Here is a 26,947-nt window from a genome sequence, read left to right on the forward strand (position 1 = left end):
CCAACTAAAATCCGAGCCAACAACACGCCTATTTTTCACTAAACTCCCCTAAAACAGGTAAACATAGTCAAGGTCACAGCTCAACTAACCAGAGCTGCACTATACCAACTGCCGCAGGTTGAACCGCCACAATGAGAAGGGACAGGACTTAACACTCGAGTACGTACCATTTTACAAACAATAAATAAAGTTAGGCATTGCAAAATAAGTTTACAAAGAATTAATCTTTAATTATTGTGGTAAATAGAGCTTTAATATTCCTACGCAAAGTTCCTTGTGTAATGGGCAAGTAATGAGAGAGGAACTGATTTTAATACTTTATTTTCAGCACATTATGAACATATATTTCCATTAAAAAAATTTCGCTGTGACAAATTGTGGAAATTTTCTTTTCATTTCTTTTTACAACGTTCATCGGTAGATTCATCCCATGTTGTACGAAAAACAAGAAGCTAAAAGCATAGCTAAAATTCACAACTTAGTACTTACAGTAAGTTATGTGACATTTTGAAAAATGCGGCAAACTCGCTACATACGATAGTTACTTTGATAAATACCTAAATTGCCTACTTAACTCACTGAAGCATAAGCTTTAGATTAATTTATAACACAACACTAAACATAAATGATATCTTGTAGTCAAAGTTATATACACATTTTTACTGTTCATAAACAACCAAAATTTTAATTTTTTCTTTTACACGTATTTCTAAACTTATAGCAATATTTTAGTCATTGTAAAAGAAAATGCGACAAGTAAGCTAAACGAATTGCGCGTTGATTTTTAAAATTTATATGCATTTCTATAAGTATGTTAATCTACACGCAGTAAAGCATTATAATGATTTGACTAGTTTAACAGTTTAATATTTCTAGAAATTGTCTATGAGACACTAATATATAATACTGCTCCTTATTGGTAGGACTTGGAGCTATGTGGACCTTGCTGACTCACAAAAGATCGTCAAACCCGTCGTGGACTTAATTTATTTAAAACAAATCGTTGCGTTTATTCTTTCAAAAAATCTCATACCAGGGTTTATTCTTGTAAACTTTAATGCACTATAGGAAAAATACCATGTTCATTTTTACCATAGTGTAGCTCTCACTGAGAATAATATATGGATTCTTCCAACCATTTCCAATTTAGAAGCGGACTTGAAACGCTAATCCAAGTCAAGGAGCAACACTTGAAGTATAAACGTTGTTTCAAGTTAGCGTTCAAGTGTTGGTAAGTTTATTTTAAGTTAGAAATAATTAATTATGAGTTTTAGGCTCCAAAAGCTTTACATCGCATGAACGTTACTATTATTTGCTGCCTATTACACGATTTCTTGCGTCAAAATTGGTCAAGCGAGCCATAATGAATAATTAGTGAAGATTAGCGAAACTTTCTTTAAATAAAAGGAAATAATGGTTGAAGACTTTTATTAAGAAAAGCAGCAGACCAGTGTACTTATGAGAAAAATAGTTAGCAAAATATTCATGTCAAATATTCATTGAACGACATGAATAAATATTAAAATAGCATTTGATCTTTGTAGGGGTAATTAAATTATACGTTTCATATTTTTAAATAGTATATAATGATCACTGTATCTAGCGAAGATGGATCTTATGGGCATGAAAAGCTCATATATATGAATTTCTTTTTTCTGTCTTATGGTAAACAAATTTAGAGCCCATTTAGGCTTTCTATTCTAATACTAAGATGTTTTAGTGTTTAAAATAAAGAAATCTGAATTACATTCTTAAAATATCAGTTATTTTCATGCAATATTTTATTGATAAAAATGAAGCATTTAAAATCTAGTTGGTTTCGTTATTTTAAAAATCCTTCCTTTACATCTTAATGATGAACTTTTTCATGATTCATGAAAATTTGTTTTAGTTCAATAGCAACACATATTGCAGATTTATCTCTAGTTAACATCAACACAGAAAAAGAGAAATATTTTACTAAAGGCATCTTTTTAAAATGTGGCTTTTATGAGATAGCCATCATTTCATTTATGAAATTCCACTAATGAAGACTTACTAATGTATAGTGATTTAAAATGAATGAAATTCTATTGCTCTATACATAATCACTGTATAGATATTATATAGAGTTTAATTACTGTGCCGAAATTTTATCACTAATACCTGAATAAACCCTCATTCACAAAAGAATTACAACTGCTCTGTTAGCAGTAGAAGAAAGTGAATTCTTCTCTTGGAGATGCATAGTTATGATGAAGGTGAAAGTGGTTTACAGTTGGGTAAAAAGATGGGTTTGGTACAATTCGGACGTAAAATTCGGCACTGCTGTTGGGAGACTAGGATGTAATCTAACACCAAGTTGTGGATGAGGTGCAGAATGTGGGGGAGGATGAACCATAGAATTTTGAGATTGTAGCTCTTTCAGTAAGGCTTGAAGTTCTTTTTGGACCCCAGAAATCACTTCCTTTCTAATTAAGTCGATGTCTTGACTGGACAGCGTTGGCGCAGAACTAGCAATTCTGTCTCTCATATCATGATCGGCTGACATGTCCTCTATGCTTCTAACTGCCATGCGTTGTTCAATGGGTGGAGGAGATGTTGAAGAAGGTGTATTAGGGCCTAACATCTGGCTACCACTTAAAGTTCGGATGATATCTCTTTTGATACTGTCGATTTGTCCCGTGTTTCTGGCTGTTTCCCTTTTACGGTCTTCTCTTAGTTCATATCTATAAATAAACAAGTACAATCCGGTTATAATAGAAATACAGAACGCACCATGACAAACTATTTCAATTTCATCAGAGAAGCTTACCGTTGTCGTTAATCTACAAGAATCTGTTTTTGGGCGTGTTTTTGGCAAGTGTTACTTAGGCTTTGGTTTAGGTTTCAAACATGGAAATCATTTTAGTAAGACGTTTGAGTAAGACATCAATGAAATCATGTTTGCTATATGAGACAAATTCAGCACGGTTACTGCTAATAAAGCAATCGTTGATTAAGCAGTAACAAAACGCTTTTCAGAAAGGTTGTATTTTGATTCTTCGGCTTATTCCTTGAAGTTGGTGCGCGATGAGGTGCTCAAAAATATTTAATGACAATCACTTGAAACGCGGGAAGAAAAATATGAAAGGAATTTGAATAGGTTACTTTCATAATGCTCATAATTTTCAACCAGAGCCGAGTCCTACTAAGAAACGTTTTTGCTGCACAATTATGAGCTACTGAAGTCACAATTTTTCCAAGAAAAAGATGTTGTTCACTTATGATGCAAATATTCATAGCAATGGCTACTTTACATTTAAAATTAAGCGTTTGAAAGAGTGGAAAAAGCAAATAGAAACAATTTTAGGGGTACTAGAATTTCATGATAAATTTCCGTTTTTTATTGAACTTTTAATTTTTATTCCGTGCACCTTTTTCCCTTCAGATTCTTTAATGCGTTTCCTAACGAAATGAAGAACTACGAAATTAACAATAACTCTGACGAAGCATGCAAATCACATGCAAAACTGAATTGCGTTAGCCAGAAGCCTTTCGCCCTGTTTCTTTAGTTTTAGTAATTTCATAGAAATATTTATATAATACTTCTTTAATCATGTTATTTTCATTAACCTTTCTGTCACAGTATAGACTAGGGACGCTCTTACACCATCAAATTCAACAGCGTAAAAACAAAGCATGGAACTTTCATTACTTTTCAAATATTCTATAGTAATTGTGGAAAGTTTTTTTCTTCATTTTTCTTGAAGGTACAAGTGTACTGCCAAAAACTAAAAATAATGTTTCAATGGAAGTTTTATAGTAAAATACAATGTTCTTTCTTTATGTACTGTTATTTTCTAAACAAATTTCCAATTCTTTTGTTTTGAAAAAGGCAAGTTAATTTAACTATTTCACTTTGCCTCACATTCCTCTACTATGTTATCTTTTAAATTAGAATAACATCAGCTTTAAGTATTTATTGAAATTTAAGTTTCAATCATATTGAAATTATTTTCCTTTAAATTTTCATTTTATTCAACCAGTGGTGTCCCATTCAGGGGAACCACTGGTAGAATAAATTTTGCAATTGATATTTTTCTCTTTTTTTCTTGGGGGGGGGGGGGGTCTTTTTGGAATGTGGGGGGGGGGGTCATTGCTTTTAGGGTGCACATCTGTATTTTACTATATGTACGAATTTGTAAAACCAGAATCTTTTTCCATATGCTATTACGTAAGAGATAGCTAAATTATTATATAGTTTTCAAGTCATTAGGGTAAAACAATCATAATTGTATTGAGGAGGCAATGTGTCAATTGTTTTATTGTCCTCGTATATTAGAGTATAATGATTGAGAATGCAAAGAGCGTGTGACGAAATTTAGAAAATGTGTATTTTTCCTGTTAAATAATTCTTACTGTTACCAAAAACTACAATTCTTAGGTAAATAAAAATATAACTTTAATGAATCTCATAATTTAGATAGCGACAAACCTCCGTTAATCCTAAATAACAACATTTATACTTTATCAATGCTTATTCAAATAAACATCAAGCCCTTTTAGAAATATACTGATAGGTTTTAGTGGAAGAAATTAATTTACTTAAGTGCTACATCATATAAGCACTTTCCTTTCTGATTAAAAATATTGATTTATAAAAGGGCTGATTCGCTCCTCTCAGCTTTAAAACGTGTGGGTTAACTGTTTCCACTTGACAGAAGATGAACTTGGTTTCACTAGAAGTGTGCAAACGAAAAGCATTTTATGCACTGTATGTAGGGGAAAGTGGGGGTAAAACCGGGACCTTAAGGTTTACAGGCTTCCAGAAATCAGTTTTTAGCATAAAGGAACAAAATTTTGCAAAAATATGTACTACTTATCTATTAATGCAACTACAGTTTCAAAAACATAAGTGGTTTTTTTATTATTATTATTAATTGTTTTGTAAGAAAAGTCATTTTACCCGGTTTTTGCCCCACTAGTGGGGTAAAACCGGGTAGACATGTTATTGCTATGGGAAAATAAAAATTTTAATAGTTTCCACAAAGTTCAAGTTTTATTTAGTGACATATGTTAACTATTGTCATAACATAATACAATAAGTATAAAAGGACACATAATGATGAGTTGTCAGTAAATTTAATTGTCTTTATCTTTAATTTTTTTCTGTAATATAAGGCCTATTGACACAAGCCGCAAGTAAAATAGTTATCTTCCTCTTCGGCCCCAGAGCAGCTTTCATGGTCCCAACGACGACATTGGATGCATTGGATAAATCCCTCGCCACCCTTGGAGTCCGAGTAAAGCTTATTGCTGTAAATGCAGGCAGTATTGTCATCCTCTTCACTGGACTCATCTGCTCCTTCGGTTTTTCTTTTTTTCGACGTTTATTTTCTGTCTGTTCTTTTTTGGCATCTTTATAATGTTGTCGTTTCTTTGATTCGTTTATTTTTCCTTCAGGTTTTTTTTTTCTTCCGTCCATCTTAGGTCTTCTTTCCATCATTTTTCTTTTTCTTTTCTTCTAATGTTGCCTGAAGATGAAGCTAGTGTGGGGAGCGAGTCAAAATGACAGTTTTTCCTTTTCTCTTGTCCTCCATCGGCTGTGTCTTTCTCTCAGTGTATGGGCGAGGTACTACCCGGTTTTGCCCCGCACGTACAGTTTTCATAAAAAATGCTGTCATATGACTATACAGAACGCAACAGACAATTACTTAGAATGATAATGAAGGTAATTAAATATTGTACAAAGAGAGCTACATGCCTTTACTGTTGTAGAAACAGGAACGTAGTATAATCGGTCCAGTTTTGTTCAAAAATTTTAAGCAAAAACCACTCAAACAGAATTTTCTTCACAGGAACGAAAGACGCGAGTCTATTGCGTTCTGATTTAATGGCCGCTGCTTGTTAATCAAGGTGGAAGGTAGTACCCCTCTTGTCAACGTGATTGCAGGGCTTACAGAGGCTAGAAAGAGGTACTCGGTCCCGGTTTTACCCCACTCTCCCCTTTTGAATATTTAGGAAAAATTGCTAATTTACCTGTAAAAATTGGAAATATGTTTGCATTTTTTGTTCGTCCTCAACCAGAATAAGAAATTAATAATGTTTCTTATATTTTAGCATGCTTTAGTATAGCACAAATCAATTTGTAATTTTCAAACTCATAAATTAACTAAAGCCTGTAAGAAGTTATTCCTTGTAAAGCAAAATTATTCATTTGAATCAAATTTCAAAGTTGCCTTAATTATTCTTATGGGCATTGTTAAGCAACGTAACGTTATCATTAGAGTAAAAAAAAAGAAGAAGAAAAAGAAATCGCCTAACTACTAGAAAGTCTTAATAAACTGGAATTCCATAAACTCCTCTAGTAGCCAGTACAACTTCTAAAGTAACGTTGTAACGCTACTTCAGAAGAATCTGTATGAGTTACTGGAAGAATTTATGGAATTCCAATTTCCTAGAGATTTTCTATTAGTATGGTAGTTTTTTTGTTGCAATGTTAGTTATTACTTTGGGAGTAAATAGTTGCCTTTTGTATCTTAGATATTGCTTCAATGATGCATGAAATTAAACTCATAAAATGGCATGAATTTCCTACCGTAATAATGATGTAGGTGAATTGAAGCAATTTCATAACCATTAAGGCAGCTTTTCAAAAAACTTTTAAAGATAAAACAAATAATAACGATTTATATCAATAAATACGAAATGCAATGCGCTTATAGATGCTTTGAGTTTTGCTAATAAAAGTAAACAAACGATCCAAGCTGTTGCCATTATAGTTTTTAGTAAAATATAATAAATAGTTTCAAAAATATGATGGCGGTAACTGAAGCATTGAAAAATATTATATCTACTGTTCAAATGCTTTGAGTTTTGCTAATAAAAGTAAACAAACGATCCAAGCTGTTGCCATTATAGTTTTTAGTAAAATATAATAAATAGTTTCAAAAATATGATGGCGGTAACTGAAGCATTGAAAAATATTATATCTACTGTTCAAATCATAAAAATAGCAGAATGAAGTTGAAATATCATCTGGTTTTTGTTCTGATTTTGCACTTACGGTCCTACTTCCGGTTCAAAAAACAGCTTTGGATCAATATTAAAATGGCTTTTTCTCCGCTTAAATAACTATCGTAGGAACAAATAAAAAAAGATTTTGAGAGAAAAAGTTCATGCATTCTAAATCAGATAGAAAAAAAAAAAGTTCGGAATTTTCGACGAAAATCAACTTTTCAAGGTGGTTCTTAAGTTGTTCTCATATTACTACTTTTATGATTATATTTTCAAAGATCCAGATAATTTATGAAATTTTGATCGAATTCAAATATGCAGATAATGTTAATTAATAAAAAGGTAGATATTTTCTAATTCTATTCAAAATGCGAAGTGGTCAAGCAGCGGTGTAATACATTATATTTCAAGCAATGACATTTTTTATAAAACACAATGCATAAAGTAACGTACCTAAGGCTGGAAATATCCTGTTTAATCTCAAGTAAATCATCTTCATTCACGCCATCTTGACGGAGCTGCTTCTTTGCTTGATGAATATATCTGCTAACTAGTCGTTTCATAACTTCCTAAACGGAATTAAAAACAAATTTTACTGTTAGGCATAAAAATAATTTCAAAATATAAATACGTTATGTTTACAATAAAAGCTAAAATTTTTATTCTTCATAACTTTCTCATGTTTCCTTGATAATTAAATTTAAACATCAGTGGAACAATCAAACTGCAAATAATTATAATTTAAACTTAGTTGGTTTAATAATAACACAGTTATTTGAAAATGATACTGAAGGGATGTTCCACCTATGTATAGGGGTGTCTGGCACAAAGCGGATAGGACAGTAAAAGCAGGTAGACATTCGTATGTTGCCGCATGGAGTGCAATCGGCGATGCATAGGTATGTCGTGTTTACCCGAATATCACCGACTTTCAATCAGTCCCAGCGAAGCAGCGGTAAAGCGGCATATGGCGTAGCATGGTTTCATATTAAAAAAATGATACATTTCTAAAAAAAAACTGAAGGTTTGTAACTTGTGATTAGTCAAAGATCAGTTAATTTTTTTGATTGTCAATAATGTTATGTTATTCTGACGCCATCCACCTATAAACTTCGATAATCATTCTGTTTGTTTGTTTTTTAAATTTATGGTTATAATTATTGAAATAAAAAACGGGCATTCGGGCAAAGCGGGTGTGCCTGCTTTCTTTATACTTATTGGCAAATGTACTGACTTAGAATTTCTTTTTCAATACGATAAGTATAACTTCAAAGAGGTATTTTTATGATTGCGATTAGCTAATCTATTGGTTTAATCAACTATTTTTTTATGTTTTATAAACAAATGTGCTGACTTATACTTATCCGATTAAAAATTAACTTAATTTGTTTAAATTTTATAATAGCAGTGATCTAATCAGTCGATTCAATCATTCATTACTTCACACTTGACTGACAAATATACCAGATCGCAATTAGCTAAGCTTAGCCTCTTTACCCGAAGGGCTTACCCGCTTTAGGCCTACTGGTAGGGCAAAGCTGGTTTTTCAAGTGTTTGTGATAATAAATAAATATTGGGTTTGAAAAAATGCAAGAATCACTTTTTATTTTAAAGTTCACGATTTCTTCCAAGAAATAAAACCAAAATCGTTACCATAAAAAGGCCAAAAACTATCATTTTTGATCGTTCTTCGTTAACCTACCCGCTTTGGGTCACCCTCCCCTACATTTTGCTCTTCTACAGAGTTTGTAAAAATGATTCACACACATAGGGGCCCATAGGCTGTTTCTTTACAAGTATATAAAACGAGCAAACACAAGTGATGAGAGAAAAGATACATTCAAGCACCAAGTTTCTTGTACATACTACAAATGTTCAATTTGTTCGTCCTTATAGTCACCTGACATGCATCCCAACAGTAATATCTTCCAACGTTTACTAGCATGTTTCTGTCAATGTCCGTCACTGTAACAGTTGTGCGTTCCTGCAGTGCTTTTTGAAAGTGTTCCAATACTTTAGGTGATACACTATCTCACCTAAAGTGTTGGGGCACTTTCTAAAATTCACATGTTTACGGATTTCTCGAGAAATAAGAGACCATTTGTTCGGTAACTTTTGTGACATAGAAGGTATGCTTCAGCTGTCCTTTTCCAATAAAAAAAGATTAAATGACTCATGCATTCAGGGGACCTGCAACATGTTGAGAAAACAACAAAAGTTTTTGGATCATCCTTCATCGTATATAGCTGGAAATAAACTATAAATATCAGAAATAAGTTCACGAACTATGTAAAATGAATTTTTTATATTTTCGAGAAAATATTACTTATATTTTAGAAAATATAAGCATTTCTTTTAAAAACACCAGTTTTACTCGCAGGTTTTTTGCTGATAGCAAACAGAGTTTTCCATCAAACATCAATAAACTTACAGAAACTTGACAGCATACAAAAGAAGTATAGTACTAAAATTTGGAGTGAAAATATTCAAAATTTGATGATATGTGAAGGTTTAAAGAAATCGATTTTTCACTGCGGATGCTCAAATGATAAACGTTTAAAACTTTCATAATTTGAAACCGAAGTAGATCCCCCAATTCATTAAAAAATTCCAATTCAATATCTTAAAAATTTAGAAAGATATCAGCGATCTAATCACCCAAACTTCAGTATTCTTGTATTGACGACGAATTAGAGGGATCGTTCGCAAATGATATGTTTTTATCATGAATCACACTATGCGTTACAATGACAACACCGCGACCGTCTAAACCACGAACCATTCTGACAAGATTTCACCTAACACTGCGTTCTCTTTTGCAATGTTTGTATATGAGTTGCTGGACGCAACTTTAAACAACCAGTTACAATTGTTTCTTAAAAATTTAAAGTGCTGCTTACGTTCGTCTTTGTCTAGTAAATTTGTATCTCAGCAAAAACAACCCTGTTGTAAAAAATTTCCCGCCAAGAAAACCTTTAACTCTTCCCCACAAAAAAGAAAACCTTCATTCTAAACCCAAAAACCCTCAGCCTTAAAAAGTCATGATATCTAGTTTGCCTACCAAGTATCTACCAAACTATCATCCTCTCTGTTCTCCTCTTTCATCACACCTACTTCCGTTAGAACCTCCTCCCACCTTCAACTCCTCAGAAATATGGATAGATCCTTTAAATTGTTTATCTTGTTTGGCGGGAAGCTTTTCTAAGTGAGGTGGTTGCTTGGTGAGCTTCCCGCCAAACAAGATAAACAATTTAAAGGATCTATCCATATTTCTGAGGAGTTGAATGTGGGAGGAGGTTCTAACGGAAGTAGGTGTGATGAAAGAGGAGAACAGAGAGGATGATAGTTTAGTTATAGTGCCTAGAAAGAGTAGTGTGCCAATCGACGGAGAAAAAGTGAGGTCAGATCTGAGGAAAATCCAGATGGCGCTGCGCTCGAGGAGTACGTTATGCTCCTCCATCAGACTCGTTTTAAATCAGCGATTGCATGCTCATTTCGCAGTTTAAAAGCCCCGTTTTTCGGATTGAACTTATTTCAGTGCAAAAGACAAATTCTGTAATGAGTGCTATTTGTTACATGGGTGCTCATTTATTTTTTGAAGCATATAAAATTACCTAATGCTAATTTATCTTCAATGAAAATAGTAGACTATAAGTATTCAATAACTGCGCTTCTCTGATTTCTCTACTAATAATAAAGCTGAAAGTCTCTCTGTCTGGATTTCTGTCAAGATTTCTGTCTGTATTTCTGTCCGGATTTCTGTCTGGATCTCTGTGACGCGCATAGTGCCTAGACCGTTCGGCTGATTTTCATGAAAGTTGGTACAAAGTTAGTTTGTAGCATGGGGGTGTGCACCTCGAAGCGATTTTTCGAAAATTCGATTTTGTTCTTTTTCTATTTCAATTTTAAGAACATTTTCCGGAGCAAAATTATCAAAAGATCGACGAGTAAATTACGAAATTATCATGACGTGGAACCGTAACATGGGAAGAGCGAATGAACATAGCCGATTGGCGAGAAATTCATCATCCATTATTTGTAAATATACAGGCTAATCAAATGACCTTTTAATTTTCTACTACGGGCAAAGCCGGGCGGGTACCGCTAGTTTCAAAATAAAACTGCTTCTAAATTCTTGAAGCTAATTAAAATTATCAGGGCTTCTCAGTCTGAGTCGAAGAGTCTTAGTGCTTGAAAACGTACCGACTCCGACATGTTTTTTTTTTTTTAAATTTTCAAGGACTTTCCATACATTAAAAAAATAATAGGATCACTTGCTCCGATCATATATATAACTACATACTAATTTGAAATAACGCAATTGGCAAACAGCTGGCTTGATTATTTGTTGAATTTTTCGTAATACTAATTAATCAACGTCAAACTGCTAGTTTGCTTATTTTTATAACGTTCTTTAGAACTTGTCAGCAAACGGTTTTGTTGTCGATAATTATCGAACTAGAAGTCGTTTTTGAACCTGACGTTATCACTATCAAAAAAAAAAAAAAAAAAAAAGTATTGATGTATTTTTACCTTTTATCTCATATGTAAAATAGCGAAAGAAATGTATCCTTAAAAACTAAAAACAAATAGGGAACCTCCTCGTCCCTCTCCTTTGTCTAACATTGCTTATGATAGCTTTAAAATGTTCTTTTAAAAGGAAGCGCAGTTTCTGAATCTCCTTACCCTTAATCAGGAAACAACATGACAGTGTTACAATTAAAACATCTAAATAAGTAGCGATCAAAAGAACATTGTGATACTTGTTTTTGGACGCAAAAAATATTTTCCCGTTGTCGATACATGAGATTTTAAAGCCGTAATGGGAGTTTTAAGAAAAGCGAGTCTCGTTGTTCCAAATTTAGCGAGTTTCGATGGGGACAGACATCTTTCTCACGCTCCGTAGATATAGATGTCCTGCCACATGCAGACGAGGGAAATCGTCTGTGAGAACTTGGTACCTTCGATCCCTCGCCAAGTGTTTAAATTTGCCACTTTTCCTTAAAATTTCGGGAGACTTAAATACCTTTTATCTCGATAACGAGGGACGATAACGATAATAATTATCAATTTCGTACAGGATTTTAAAAGGCTGAAACTCAAGAAAAAATTTTGTTTCTAAAATAATAACTTACGTGCTCGTGGATTCCGTTTGTCCGAAAGTCTTATGGTCGTTGCTAACAGTTACCAGGGCGTAGCGTTGCTGGAGATTTCCAACCTATTCTCCAGACCTATAAACTGTAGAGGTGGTGCTACCATATACCGTAAAAAAGTCGGTACTCAACTAATATCTTATGTGATCAACTTCAATCTTATGTGTTCATATAGCCTAGGACTTTTCATTCTCATTATGATGCACTCTAGAAGCCACTCGTTAGAATATTTCATTCCATTGCAACTTTTACGATTGGATGCAACAACGCAAGCATCAATTGCTAATTTTTGCTTTGCTGAAAGCTGTAAAGGTTTCGAAAGTTTTTGCCTTATTCTTAATTTCCCTTAACTTTTAATTTGTTTGATAAGTCCATTGATTTTTTCTTCAGACGGTAAGTTACTTGATGCATGTTTTTAATTTTTTTCGCAACCATACTTCTTTGTAAATTTGCTATATTTCTTTTGTTTTTCAGAGCTCTCTGTGTCAACAAATATTTACGTTTCTTTTTACAAAAAATTACAACTTAATTTTTCACTCAATACAAAAACCTTGACATTTACAGTGTCCCTTAAAGATGAACTATCAACAAAATATTCAGTTGGTTTCATTACAGGCAACACAAATTTAAATTCCTCTGATATACCCATCCCATTGCACACGATTCTAGCTTCAACGTCAATAAAGTTTTCTGACATCCGATACTGATTTAAGGACAAGATAATCTACTTTTACACATTTGACTAAAATAGTAGCATTGATTTGTAAATTTTCTTCTACTTCAATAATGATCTTTTTATCGTCAATATTATTTTCTACATAATTTTCATTATATACAAAAACTACAATATTTGGAGATTTTTTAATTTTCATACAAACCCAATATTCGTTTAGGCTAATTAATATGAACAATTTCATTTATAATAGATTTATACGTGGTTATTTCAGTTTCATCTGCGGAAAGATCAGTTTTATTTTTTTTCAAACAGGGAGCATTTTTCTTAACTGCATAATTCCTGATGGACCTTTGCTTTGGTAATTTTTTAGTAAAGTATGTTGGCAGATTTGGGAAAATTGTCGGAATTGCCTCATCTTTCAAAAAAGGTTTTCCCCGAGGAATCAAAACTTCCTCACCATTTATAATATGCTTATAATGCGTTTCAATAAAATGTTTTTCGAAATGCAAAGCACAAATTGAGCAATATTTATCAAAAACTTTATTTAACCTGGGAATTAACGAGTTCCAGTTCTTTAGTTTTTCTTCATTTGCTGGAGCTTTAGAAAGCGAAACTTTTCCTTTGCATGTTTTGTACCCACTTTTGCACCCTGGTACGAAACAAGATGAAGCTTTACTTCTTCTAATGTTTAACTTTGATGCCTCCATTAAATGCCTTAAACGCTGTTTCATGAAATATTCTCGAAATAAAGGTAAAAAAGAGAAACGAGGAACTAAATTGTAACAAAATCCCGCGTCTACTAATGTAGACACCGCGAAATTGAACGTGCACCTCGACCGCACTGCCCTCTAGCAATTTTCATACAATTTGTCTTCAAGAATCGTGGGGAAAAAAGCGCCGATCGGCACACTATTCTTTCTAGGCACTATAGTTTGGTAGATACTTGGCGGGCAAACTAGATATCACGTCTTTTTAAGGCTGAGGGTTTTTGGGTTTAGAATGAAGGCTTTCTTTTTTGTGGGGAAGAGTTAAAGGTTTTCTTGGCGGGAAAATTTTTACAACAGGGTTGTTTTTGCTGAGATATCACATCTTTTTGCATTGATATTATTACTTTGTCTGTATTTTTAGAATTGAGAATTTCAAGTCATAAATATTCAATTGAAACAACGTGAGAATCGGGCCGTTTAAATTTTATTGCAATCCTTGTATCCTCTCTGTGGCAAAGAAAACTGCTTGGATAATAAAATACTACATTTTAAATTATATTGTTTTCAAGTATTTTACAGCTTCGCAATAAATTCCATAACAGTTTCTTTATTTAACGGATTATTCAACATTTTCATGAGGTTTTTTTGTAAATGTTTTACAACTTGCGGGATATTTTGAGATAGCTTTTCAGTTTTTATTTAATTACTTCTTTTCCCATATTGTGGATTATTTTACGTTTTATGGGATAATTTTAATTGTTGGGTGATTTATCTTTCTTTTGATGGAACTCTTTGTTTTGTTTAATACATAGTTTTGTTTAAAAGTTCATTAAAAAGACAAAATAACGTATGTTATGACCAAGCAAAAAAAAAAAAAAAAAAAAAAACCTAAGTCTTTAAATATTTTAAATTTGAATGTGTCAATAGATGTATGCAACTGTATTCTACGTCAAATCGCGGATATTACAAATTTGCCACAGCGACTGCGTATGAGCCTGGACTTAGCTCATTTCAAAAGTCTTGCTTAAATTAATTGCAAAAATTTTGTCTGTTAACAAATTACTGCAAAACACTGATATCCACACACATATTTTATATATTTCAATTCTTAATGTGTTATGTTTGTGAAAAATGCATCAATTTAGAAAATAAGCAAACCAATAAATATATATATAATTTTCGCTTTCAATTATAAAGTTAGATGTATCATAGTCATATGCGTGCAGTTACATATAATATGTTACTCAAAAAATTTTCATGGTTTAACCCCACTTTCGCCGACAGTTAAAATTTCTTCTCCCTTAAATATATCAACATTGAAAAACAGGAAGGAAAGATATTTCGTATTGGCGAAACTGGGGGGGAGGGGGGGAGGGGGGCAGCATTTTAATCTCATTCATTAATTTGTTTCTCTGCTTAAGTATAAACAAACAACATAGAATCTGAAAACAGAAAGCCCAATGAGCTAAGTCTGCGCGCATGCGCAGTAGCTGTGGCAAATTTGTGATATCCGCGATTTAACGTCTAGTTGCGACTGTTGGATATGTTTTAGTCTTGATTGAATTTCATTTCCTGAGACAACTTTTGAATAACTGTTAGATCTGTTCTAACCTTGCAATTGCAGTCAGAGATTAACAAACCCATAAGCTGAGAGTAAGTACATAAGAATGTAGGGGAAATTAGTGATTTTCAAACTTTAATTACTCCGGCCCATGATGTTCCTGGGGATTGAATTTTTGTATATGTCCTCAATGGTCCCACAAGAATATGTATACAAATAATCATTACCAAAGCCCCCCGGGGGGCTGCTACAGAACCTCGGGAAGGTACGATTTGGGGGGTAAAAACAAGGGGGGAGGGGGGTCAAATGGCACAAAAGGCATATCAGTAGGGCACAAGGAATGTGTGTGCGAAATTTCAGCTCGATTCCTCTTCTCGCCTGGGCTGTAGCCCTGTCAAAGAAAGCGAAAACTTTTTTGAACAGCGATTTTCTAACTTAAATTCCTCCTCCCCCTGATGGTCCTGGGGATTGTATTTTGGTTTATGTCTTCAGGGGCCACTAGAGATCGAGCATACCAAAAATCAACTCCAGGGGTTTTCATGGGGCTGAGATACAGAGGGGTGAAAACCCCAAAAAACCCCAACTTGTTCTGTCGCGTAAACTGTTCATGGTCGCTTTTATTTTCTTTCGTCTTTCTAGGCGGTGGATTTGCTTTGTTGGCTGCTGACGTTTGGTTTTCTTGGCGGCCGGGACGCTCCCGCGTAGGTCCCGTGATAGATGTTTTATATCATTCAAGTAAGCTTTGCCGTACTGTTCCTATTCAACCCATATATTGTGCTTATGCATTTGAAATTAAAAGAAATAATTAGAGTTCCTAAATGAGCGTAATGGTACTTTGTGGCTTTAATTAGAGTTTGGTCTTACATACTGAAAACTGTTCATTTAAGCAACTTTGTTGCATAATATATTTTTGATTGACTGAAAAATAAGATATTGTTGTTTAATTTCTACTAGACTTCTCTCATAGTAATGAACGTAAGCAAGGACAGTTGACACAGTGAATGAAATCCGAACAGTTTTAACAAGATGGTGACCGTACAATGAAGCATGTTTACTACTTGGTCTTCTAATTGTGCTACATGAAAGCAGTATCAACAATACTTCAAGCGTTTATATCCTTGTCAAAATCATTTGTTTCCTTAAAAAATCAGTGTAGAGAATTAGTATACAGTATGTATGGAGATGAGCAAATAAAACATATCATTTTGGGGGAAAATTAAAGGAAATGAAAAATGCTCTTTTTTTTAAAAGTACGAAAACTTTTGCCTGATATAAGCCCATTAATAACGAGGACTGAACTTTTGGAATTTTAAAAAAAATCAAAGACATCAAAATTCAGCGTTGAAAAGGAGATTTTGCATATTATTTTTTTTTTTTTTTATCTAAACCTGATTGTTGAACCTGCCTCACTTGACACAACTTTTATTTTCGAGGTAAACCATGCAAAGCCCGCAATGTAGCTAGTGTAGTATAAATCAAGTGAAGTGCAGTCTCAGAGAACTACAGGCACTTCAAGATAGGCTTGCAAAGCAAGAAGAAATGCTGTAGACGTATTAATAATTTACAATGTGACCAGTAAACAATCGGATGAAAAGTGGAAAATTCAACAGTAATAAATTACAAGTAAACAGATTTTAAGACTGACGAATCTGTAAGGAAAACGAATAAAGGAAAAATATTCATTCTATTAAGGGAATAAAAACAAAAACTATGAGATAACAGGAAATAACTCACCTGATAGTTTACTTTGTTTTTTAATTTGTTTATTTCCAAGGGAGGGCTTAAACAGGTATTATTTGGTTCAACCTAAAAACAAGTAAGAGATCTTATCTTAATTGAATCACTGTAGTTATATTACTCTTTAGAAGATTGAAACAAAATATTATTATTTTATCTCTAGAGAAGCGCAATAAAAATACCTTATCTTCGGTCAAATCACCAATGTAACTCACTGTCTTATCTTCCGGCTGAAAAAGAAAGATCAATAGTCATATAACTGGAAATATCATTGTAAAATAATGTTATACAATAGCTAGTCTCAAAACTTCATTGCACGGTTTGATAGGCTCCAAATGTTTAATTAAAGGATCTGTCCCACGCTTTTGTTCTCTACGACTTTTCACTATTCATATTTGAAGTTATTTTAATGTGATTAGAAGTGAAAAAATATTTTTCTTTATTGTTAATGACTAAATTTCTCTCAATTGCGCTAACCTCATGAGTAGCAAACTGTATTTAGGATGAATTTTTTTATTTTCAAGTTTTGAAACTTTTACTTCTGGCAGGGATTTTTGACAGTCAGAGTATTCCAATAGTGGGGAAAATTTTGCCTTACTGATTTGTATTTATACTATGCTCGATGAAATAACTGAAAACAGGACAATTTTTTTACTTATTACTTTACCTAATTCACATTTGTTCTCGTCTCTTTGGACCCCAATATACACTAACTTCCAAAAAGTGAAGGTACTTCTGTTTTTATTCCTTTTTTTTTGCATCTAATTTTCAAATGAATGAATGCAGTAAAAACAAATTTGGAGGAAATATGCGTTAAACAGTTTTTTATTGAATACGTCATGGACGGACACTTACATTAGTTGCAAAAATGATTTTCAACCAACAAGACACCCATGGCGGAAGTCTATTCTTAAAGAAAACAGTATAACAGTTCAGAGCATTTTTTAACATAGGAACTACGCGACACCAATGTCGCGTAGTGAAAGAAATCTGTCGCCTAGAAGATGCAAAATCAAACCACTGGGCGACATTGGAAAATCCAAGATTGGTTCACGAATTTTTGTAAACCGATTTCAAATCTTTGTAAAACCTCGTCTTCTTTAAAACCGCTGACTTGGACTTGCCGAGAGACTTCATCTTTTTGTTCCCTTGTGGAAAAGCCCTGCCAGTAGACCGGGCCGCCTCGCCCACCTCGCACTCGGCGTTGATTAAACAATCGATTAGCACCCCACCTCATTAGCGCTTCCCTTGATAATAGCCGATAAGCTTTTCATCTGTGTACAGGAACGCTCCTTGGGGCAGGGGCAGCAAAAGTAGTTTGCTTATCTTTTTCCAAACACCAGAGGGAACCTCGGCACGTGAAAATTACCAGCAGCGTGTAAACAAACATTTATTGTGACTTTCCGAAAGATTTGATGGGTCATCAATGATGAGTGGCCATTATAAACTTTCCTCGAAATCGTCCCACTCTCATGTGGGAATGTTTTTGAGGGAAGGCCATATCAAGGCCCTGGGTCATATAGCGAAAGGAAAGTGACACTTGGGATGTTTTTCTGCTTTTATTAATCAGGGAAGGGGCTGTCCGCAGCGGGGCCATTGTAGACAGCGCCACATTTTTAGAAGGTGCCAGCACAGGAGACGTGTGCGTCTCTGAGGTCGCACAATTCATCTCCATTATTGGTGTCGGTAGCCAAACTTTTTCATCCTTAAATTAAAAAAAAAATTCAACACACTCCAAAAGTCATAGGTAAGTTGTATTGCATTTTTTTGAAATGTGTTTTCTTTTTACAATTTTGAGCGTTACACCTTATTTTGGATTCCCATCTAAATATTACGTTCAGACAAAAATAGCATCGAATAAATAACATTCTCATTCTGCACACTTCTTGTGTTTGCAGTAGTCCTGTAGTTTGTCATAGTGTTATTATTGAGTAATCACGAATAGCTTAATATCATCACTTTAACAAAATTGATGCTGCTCTGATTTTTCAGATTACTGTGACGACAATCGTTTTTAATTTTTATTTAGAGAGCAAAATGTTCTTCGTCATAGTTACAAATCGTCTGCGGTTTGATTTTATTCATATTTATTTCAGGCCTTAACTCAAACAAGCTTTATATTTTAAAAAAAGGTTTTTTTTTTTGTAAAGTTTTTTTTTTAAATTAAAAAACGCCTATATAGATTAACTTAAACAGAAAAACGTCATCCAACCGTCAGTAATATTTCCAGATTCCTAATATCCATCATTTAAGTTTGATAAGAAATTAAAATACATAACGTTACACGCTGTAAATAATCTTTATGCTTAGTGTACTGGTGGATATCGGTCGTAAAATCTTAATTTTTATTACCACATCCTAATTACCATTTCTTTTTTTTTTATGGATATGCATATGCCTCGTGCTACATATCATAAAAAGTCACCAGTACCACCACAGGTGCAAATTTCTGGACCATTTCCGTTCTATTTGAATAAACAAGAAACGAAACCCAACGAGTAGGGTCCTATCGCAATTCGTGATTGCGAACTATATAATTTTTTCGCAATCACGAATTTTCACGAATTTGTCCTCTGTGTCACGGAGACTTTTTTTTTTTTTTTTCCCGCTGTGTCACGGAGAACTTTTAGGCAGGGTTATGGATCACTACAAAATAAAATGCTTTTAAGAAATTGAAATAAAAAAGAAAGAAAGAAACGAAGGATTTGAAAAGTGTTACCTACCCAAGTAGTGCCTAAAGTGCAGCGAAGTCTTGAAAAATTCGGGTTTTTAACGCAAATAATTCCCACCATAATTAAGTTAGAGAATTGAAAAAAATTGCATAGGGAGGCTACTTGCTTGCGACCCTGATCATCTATTTTAAAAATAGTAACAAAACTGGCTTTATGCTGTGAGTGCTATGTAATTCTTATTCATTCTCTTTTTAATATGGGACCCTCCAAACCACTCCTCTTGTTAATATTACCAAAGATCGTCTACAAAATGCGTTTTAAAAAAGAACTTGTAAAAGTTTCCAGAGGGGAGGCCCTCCACCCCTCCTTTTCGCCAACATCGTTCAAGATCAGCATAAATTTTGTTTTAACCGTTTGAGTTTCAATATGTTTCCGGGGGAAACTTCTCTCTCCCTAACATCATTGAAAGTCTTCAAAAACTACGTTTTTGGAGCTCAATTTCGAAAAATTGATAGTCCTGTAAAATCTACTCATGAATCATGGATTGTCTACATTTGCAATTTGAAAAAAATTTGGGAGTAGACCTCAGAATCTCTTCAACCCCTAACCTTATACCAAAGATAGTCTAGAAACCGTTTTTAAGTCTGTAAATTAGAAAAATTTCCTGGGATGGGCCTTTTAATCTCTCCTCTCCTTAACATCACCAAAAATCGTCTAAAACAGCCTTTCTAGAGCTACAATTTCAAACAATTTCCTGGGGAGCGCTCCAAACCTCTTTTCCCTTTCATTATAAAAGATAATTAGAATGCATCTTTGAGACTGCAAATTAGAAAAATTTCTTGGTGCGGGCCTTCAAATCTCTCCTCCACGAAACATCACGAAAAGATAGTATTAAACTGCTTTTTTAGCACTACATTTGCAAAAAATAAATCCGCCGGAGAACCCCCGAACCTCCCTCTTCTGAACATTATTGGACATAATGTTTGCGTTTTTAAGGTTTCAATTTCGAAAAATGGCCGAGGGGAGGGGGTCGCTCCCAAGCGCTTAATACTACGAAAGACAGAATGCATTTCAAAGATTACAAATCAGAAAAACTTCGTGGGATGGGCCTTCAAATCTCTCCTCCCTCTAACATCAGCAAAAAGATCGTCTAAAACTGCATTCTTAAAGCTACAATTTCGAAAAATAGACAAGTGAGCGCCACCAAACCTCTTTTCCCCTAACATTACCAAAGATCCTCTAAAATGCGTTTTTAAGACTACAAATTCGAAAATTTTCCGGGGGAGAAACCCCCGGACTCCCTTTACTTCCGAGTTAATATTATACGTTAGGTTCATATCGGCTTCCTCTTAAATCAGAAGTCCTATAGAGTCGCCTCAGAAACAAACAGTACTTACAGAAATACCACCTTGAGGCAACGATATATGCACTTATTTGTTGAAAAAAGGGGAATTTTATTGGGAATGTTACAGCCTTTATGATAAAACTTGTGTCGCCTAGTAAAAATTCCTTAAAAAATGCTCTGTAAACAGTTTCATGTGATTAGCGTCATAAAAACATTCCAAAACATTTCAAAATGGAATGTGTCTAACCTTAGCTTAATGCAATGGGAGCATCGAGTGTTCATGCTGTCGATTAAGTTGTTGGTCACTGAAACTGGAAGGGAAGACCAGATACGGAGTAAACCTTGCTCCAGTTCATGCAACGAACTTGGAGGAGGACTTAAAGCAGCAACCAGTCTAACAAGATATCCCCAAATATGTTCTATGGGATTCAGGTATGGATATTGAACTCGCCATCCCATTCGGTCCAAACTCCCAAGATAGTCCTCAACAGCTGTAGATGTGTATTAAGATCCATTTGAATGAAATTGCTACCAACAGAATCAGGTTATGGTCGGAAATATGGATCAAGGATCTCATCCAGATATGTCAAACCAGTCAGAATTCCTCACGGCACACATTCAAATCAATATGACCACCGAGTAAGATCCCTGCCCGAACCATGTTCAACAGTCTTGGATTAATAGTATCTGGTGCTTTTTCCTCGCCACATTAGCAGATGCACTGAATTGTTCATCACTGTGAATCTAGATTCGTCTGTAAAGAGAACAGAAGCCCATTGCTTTTTGGTCTAGGAAACGTGTTTTATTGCCCACAAAAAGTGAGCCTTTCTCTGTCGCCTGTTGAGGGGGACACATACAACTGGCCGTCTTTCAATAAGACTTCTATTGCTGAGGCGTTTTTGCACCGCAGAAGCCGAAATTCTTCTCCCTGATGCTACAAAGTTGTCTGCAATAAGTTGCAGCAAAGTACTGGTTTTCTTTTGGGCCGAAAGAGCTAGAAACGGTCTTCTGCAAGTGTTGTAACTCGTGGTTTGCCTGGAACATGTTTTCTGAACACATAAACTTAAGATTGATTTTTAAGTCGTTGGAAAACACTGTAAGACACATTGAGACGGCAAGAAGTATTAGCCTATGACAGCCTTATTTTCACTCATCCGACTGCCCGTTTCTGTAACGAATAGGGCAAACGACTTGTCCAAGACATTGCTATACTCTACAGACCATTGTCCACGTAACTGCTAACAACAGTTGAAAATTAACGAAATTTACACGCTAAATTATGAAAGCTTAGTATTTGCATATTTTCTCTCACTTATTATACCTGCTCTTTTCGCTGAAACAAAAGTAAAGCTTGACCACGGAGAGATGGCTGGTCACCTTGAAGCGGAAGCATTATTTGCATCATTTGTAATAGGTAGAATCAGCTAGAAAGCACCGTGTAGTACACTGGTGGACAATTGCTAAGGACGGATCATACTGTGCTATGTAGCGCGCGAAAAAGTAAATGTAATTCGATGGCAAGTGAAATAAACTAATGTCAGATCACTAATACTCTACAATGACGATAATTTATTGCGCTCTGAAATCCAGAAGGCGTTGAAAAGTGTTCAAAGTACAAAACGGTCATTTTGTGCTGAATACGTAAAAATGAAAAAATGTAACTACCGTCCCCAGGCGTTCCGGCGTAAGATGTCAATATGGGATATGGCCACCATGGATAGCAATGCAAGCTTCCACACGTCGTTTGCTGCTTTGCACAACAATATTCAGCAGCTGTTGGGGTACTTTATCCCATTCCTCTGTCAGTCACGGATGAGGGTGTTCTTGTTTATTGGAGGGTGTTGTCGACCAGCGAGACTGTTCCCCAGAGCACTCCAAACATTTTCAACGGAAATAAGATCTATAAAATGTGCTGGCCATCCGATGGGTTCAATATTCTCGCTCTCCAGACACTTCTGGATAGCGACTGTTCGATGACATGTTGCGTTGTCATCCACGAAAACGAATTTATCGCCCACAGCACCTTGGAACATGCAAATATGAGGTAGCAGAACAACCTCATTGTATCCCTGGCCAGCCATATTCTTTTTGGCAGCACATGAGCGACGTACGGTCATTGATCATGATCCCAGTTCACGCTATAATACCACTAGTAGGATATTTGTCATTATCCTTTGTGTGTTTTCCGGCCTGTATTCAGTACCACTCTCACGCCAGATCAGTTGTCGTCAATAATTAGACGACAGACAGAACCTGCTGTCATCTGAGAATAGTACACAAGCTCAGTCAACTTCTCTCCAATTGTGATGCTGACCACCTCATTACTAACGGGCGAAACGCTGACTTGTAGACAATGGGGTGTACAAAACAAGCCGTCATGCATGTAGTCCTACTGCTTGCAAACGTCTGGCTAGTTTTTCGGGACATTTGCTTGCTAGTTGCAGCAGGAAACTGCTTTGCTACATAAGTAGCTATGTTGCGCCTGTTAATTTTTGTTGCTAGCGCTATGTACCAATCTTCTGCTGACATCGTACTCAGTACACGACCTCCCCCGTGACATTTGCTACACATTCCATTTGCTTGAAATGAATTCCAAACCTTCGGAACAACCCTGCGGCTAACGTCGAACACCCTGGTAACAACTGACACTTTTTGCTCTTCTCCAAATCTTGCCGTCAACACGGTCACCCGCAAAACCTTCTTTCGAATGTCGGGAAGACACACCGAAAAATTCAAGTTCGTCAATTGATTCTTTCCCGTCAAACTCTGCTTTTGAGCAACAATAGTCGTCGCGCGCCAAATCCTTTATATCGCTTATCAGCACTATCACGTGACGAGCAACGTCATGAATCTAAAATTTGCATACGCAAAACACGTCTTACCGTATTCCACACTTATGCTAATATTTCTACATTTCCTTTCCTTCCATTTTGTGGTTCCTAACGCTGATATTACCATCCGTCCTTAGCAATTGTTCACCAGTGTAATAGGTGCGTTCTCGCTGATCCTGTTTATTACAAAATAATAACAAACAACCTATTATACAAACGATACAAATGATGTTTCCGGTTCAAGTTCATCCGCCATCTTTCCGTGGTCAAGCTTTTAGTAGCAATCGTTTCTGCATGTCTTTTTCAAGTTTGTTATTAAAGTTTATCTAAATTACAAATTTTATTGTTACTGCCATTTTCTATTGTGAGCCTAAGAAAACATAGTATACCTTAACTTCTGGAAGCCAGTTTATTTCAGAAAGTATTTAGGATAGGTACCAAAAAAAAAAAAAACTAAGCATCATGAAAAATCATATACTATATTATTCCTCAGAGATGCTTTTTTTTTTGTGACAACGTCAAAACTCCTTCAATACTTTATCAAATTACATCAGTAAGGCATCATTTCAAATATTTTTTTAGCGAAAAATAAATAGACAGTAAAAATGTTTGCTCTTTTGTCGAAAAAAACCGATTTATTCGTTTTTTTCTTACGGATTGCTTCAAAGCATATCCTCCAAAACGGAGACCCATAGGCTTAGTTGGTTAGAGAGCCATGCTAATAATGCAATGATCTTAAGTTCAAATCTCTGTTTCCATGTGCAGAAAAGTTTCATTTTTAAGACTTATTTTAATCAGCAGAAATCCGATCCAAATTTTCATGAACATATAGTTTAAACACATTGCAGGATTCTGAGCTGCAGCTCAGTATTTTTCAAAATCAGGAAACAAGACATTAATTTTAGCATGGTAAATCGCAGTATACGATTTATAAAATAGAGGCATAGATTTCAGTTTATTTTGTCGCTTTATTGCGCATTGCTTTCGTGTATAGTATATATTATTTCTCAAAGGAGTTTTTTGTGATTACTCCATAACTTCTTTAATACTTTATCAAAGTTCAAAAATAAAACATCATTTTGATTTTTGAAGGTTTTTGAAGACTGTTTCACTGCTATCGACGAAAATCAAACTAAGAAGTCTCAGTTTTGCTGTTATTCAAAAAATTACTGAAAAAAACGGGTTTTTGAATCCCTTCTGTAGCACAAAATATGCTTCACACTGATCGACTTATCGTTATTATTAATTTTTATTATTATCCATTTTTTACTATTGTTATTGTTATTAATATTGTTACTATTAATTTATTATTATTATTATTACTCATTTATAATTATTTTAAATTTATTTACTTGTTAGTTACTATTATATTACTTTATTTACTAGTTACAGACTGGCAGCAAAGTTGGTGAATGTACACATAGTAAACAAACTTTATTATACGAGAGCAATTGAGGCTGTGAATGAGGTCAATTTCGATTATCAAGCAACTAAAATTTTTGAACTCTTGAGCTAAGTCTTTGTTCGCGTATGTGTGATTTCTTCATACAGCCTGTTTTGATTATGTTCATTAGAAAAGAAAAAATGTCCCATTAATAATATATGTGATAAATTGGGGAAATTACTGCATGGTTGACTTTTATCTGCAAATGTAGCTTCATTCATATCATCTGGTACTTGATTAGCTTGATTTCAGTTAATCTAATCTCAAGTGAGAGACCCTGGGGAAACATCTCAAATTTTGAAATATCTCTCGGATTCTTAAGTATGATACATATGCTTGCACTAGTTAGCATTATTAAGTTAATAAACAGAGTCTTTCAAACAATCAGGGTTGAAATCTTTTTTAAGGAAAACAAAACAAAAAAAAAAAAAAAATATCGCATCAAATTAAAACGCATCATTTGATATTAGATATAATATTCAATATTTTAGTCGACTTTTTTACCTTTATTACTGCTCCATCTATTGACTTAACTCCACATAATTTTGTGCTGTGTCTAAACAGTTGAACAATGATATTTTTAATGCCTCGAAGAAAGTAGAATATAGATTTAGGAGAAATAATTAAATTGAACGGTGGAGGTAGCGTAGAGCCTTCATCGAAGTAACTCATCCATAACTTTGACCTTGCAAACTTCCATTCTCGATCAGCATGATCCTAAAAGAAACAAGATTCAATAGATATATCATCAGTCACATAAGTATAAAGAGAAAACTTTATTTTAACTTTTCTTATTTAAATTTAACTGAAAATTTTGTGTAACTTATTTATTTCTCTATATTACCATGCTAAGCACAAAAGTCGTATCTGCAGCTGAGTTCCAAATGAGAAATTTCTTTTTAAAGTTTTACTCCTCTATACACTTGATTCAGGTGTCGCTTTGTCTAGTGGTCAGAGGAGACTGACTGCGGATTGGGAGGTTCCGGGTTCGAATCCCGGCTCGGGCATGGATGTACTTTCCCTCTTCTGTCCTTTCTTTGTATGAATGTGTTGTTATGCTGTGAATGGTTGCCTACCCTATAAACGGTTCCTTATGGCATGTGTGTACTGTGGAAGTTGGACTTCACACCAAATTACGGTACAATTGAAAAAGTGAAGCAGCGCACCCCAAATTGCCAGCCTAGCTGGCACACGACAACAACAACAGGTGCCGCTTTATCAGAGTTTAAAAAATATATTTCCCATTCACAAACTACCATAAAAAATTGTATTTAGGTAAACTATGTTACACACACAAAGACCCAGCTGGGGACCGTAACTCAATTTTGATAAGAAGTGCAGATGCGACTTTTTTGCTTAGCACGGTAGTGTATAGTGATTTTTAAACTGATAAAATATGAAGTGCCTATGGTAGAAAAAACTGTAGTCTATACGGAAATGAGTTAAGACGCAAAAGCAATCAAAGCTCACTAATCTATGTAAACCTATTCAGTAACGCTTTCTTTTGGATAATTTTATCTTTATTGATGTTGTTTTGGAAAAAAATAGAATTCAGCACGCTTCTCTGATGTGCGAATACAGAACATTACTAAATTTTGTGAGAAATATGCCTGAAGTGGACTTTTCATACGTGTGTAGTACATTTCGGCTCACAACAATTGAATCGGTGAGAGCAAAAACCACTTCAGTCACAAAAATTCGAAAATTCGTTTTTCATGGAAACAAGCTCTGAGAGGCAAGATGCATGTTCAGTGCAAAAACCACGACACTCAGATTAGTGGCTCGAAAAACCACTAATCTAAAACCTTTCTTTTGAACGTACGGAACGTTTTGAACGTTTTTG

At 34.6% G+C, this 26,947-nt stretch overlaps 1 protein-coding gene across 1 annotated transcript in view; it reads right to left on the bottom strand.

The window, feature by feature from the left end:
• Positions 1–336: 336 nt before the first annotated feature.
• LOC129231691 (transient-receptor-potential-like protein) overlaps positions 337–26,947 on the bottom strand; it is an 88,498-nt gene continuing 61,887 nt past the window's right edge. The window contains exons 7-11 of the mRNA XM_054866055.1: positions 25,618–25,821; positions 16,995–17,042; positions 16,810–16,881; positions 7,432–7,547; positions 337–2,708 (exon numbers count right to left, since the gene is read on the bottom strand). Of these exons, the coding sequence (XP_054722030.1) occupies positions 2,252–2,708; positions 7,432–7,547; positions 16,810–16,881; positions 16,995–17,042; positions 25,618–25,821 (897 nt within the window). The 3' untranslated portion in view covers positions 337–2,251. The remainder of the gene's footprint in view (positions 2,709–7,431; positions 7,548–16,809; positions 16,882–16,994; positions 17,043–25,617; positions 25,822–26,947) is intronic.

This window comes from Uloborus diversus, chromosome 10, assembly GCF_026930045.1.
Source record: "Uloborus diversus isolate 005 chromosome 10, Udiv.v.3.1, whole genome shotgun sequence".
Classification (NCBI taxonomy): Eukaryota; Metazoa; Arthropoda; class Arachnida; order Araneae; family Uloboridae; genus Uloborus; species Uloborus diversus.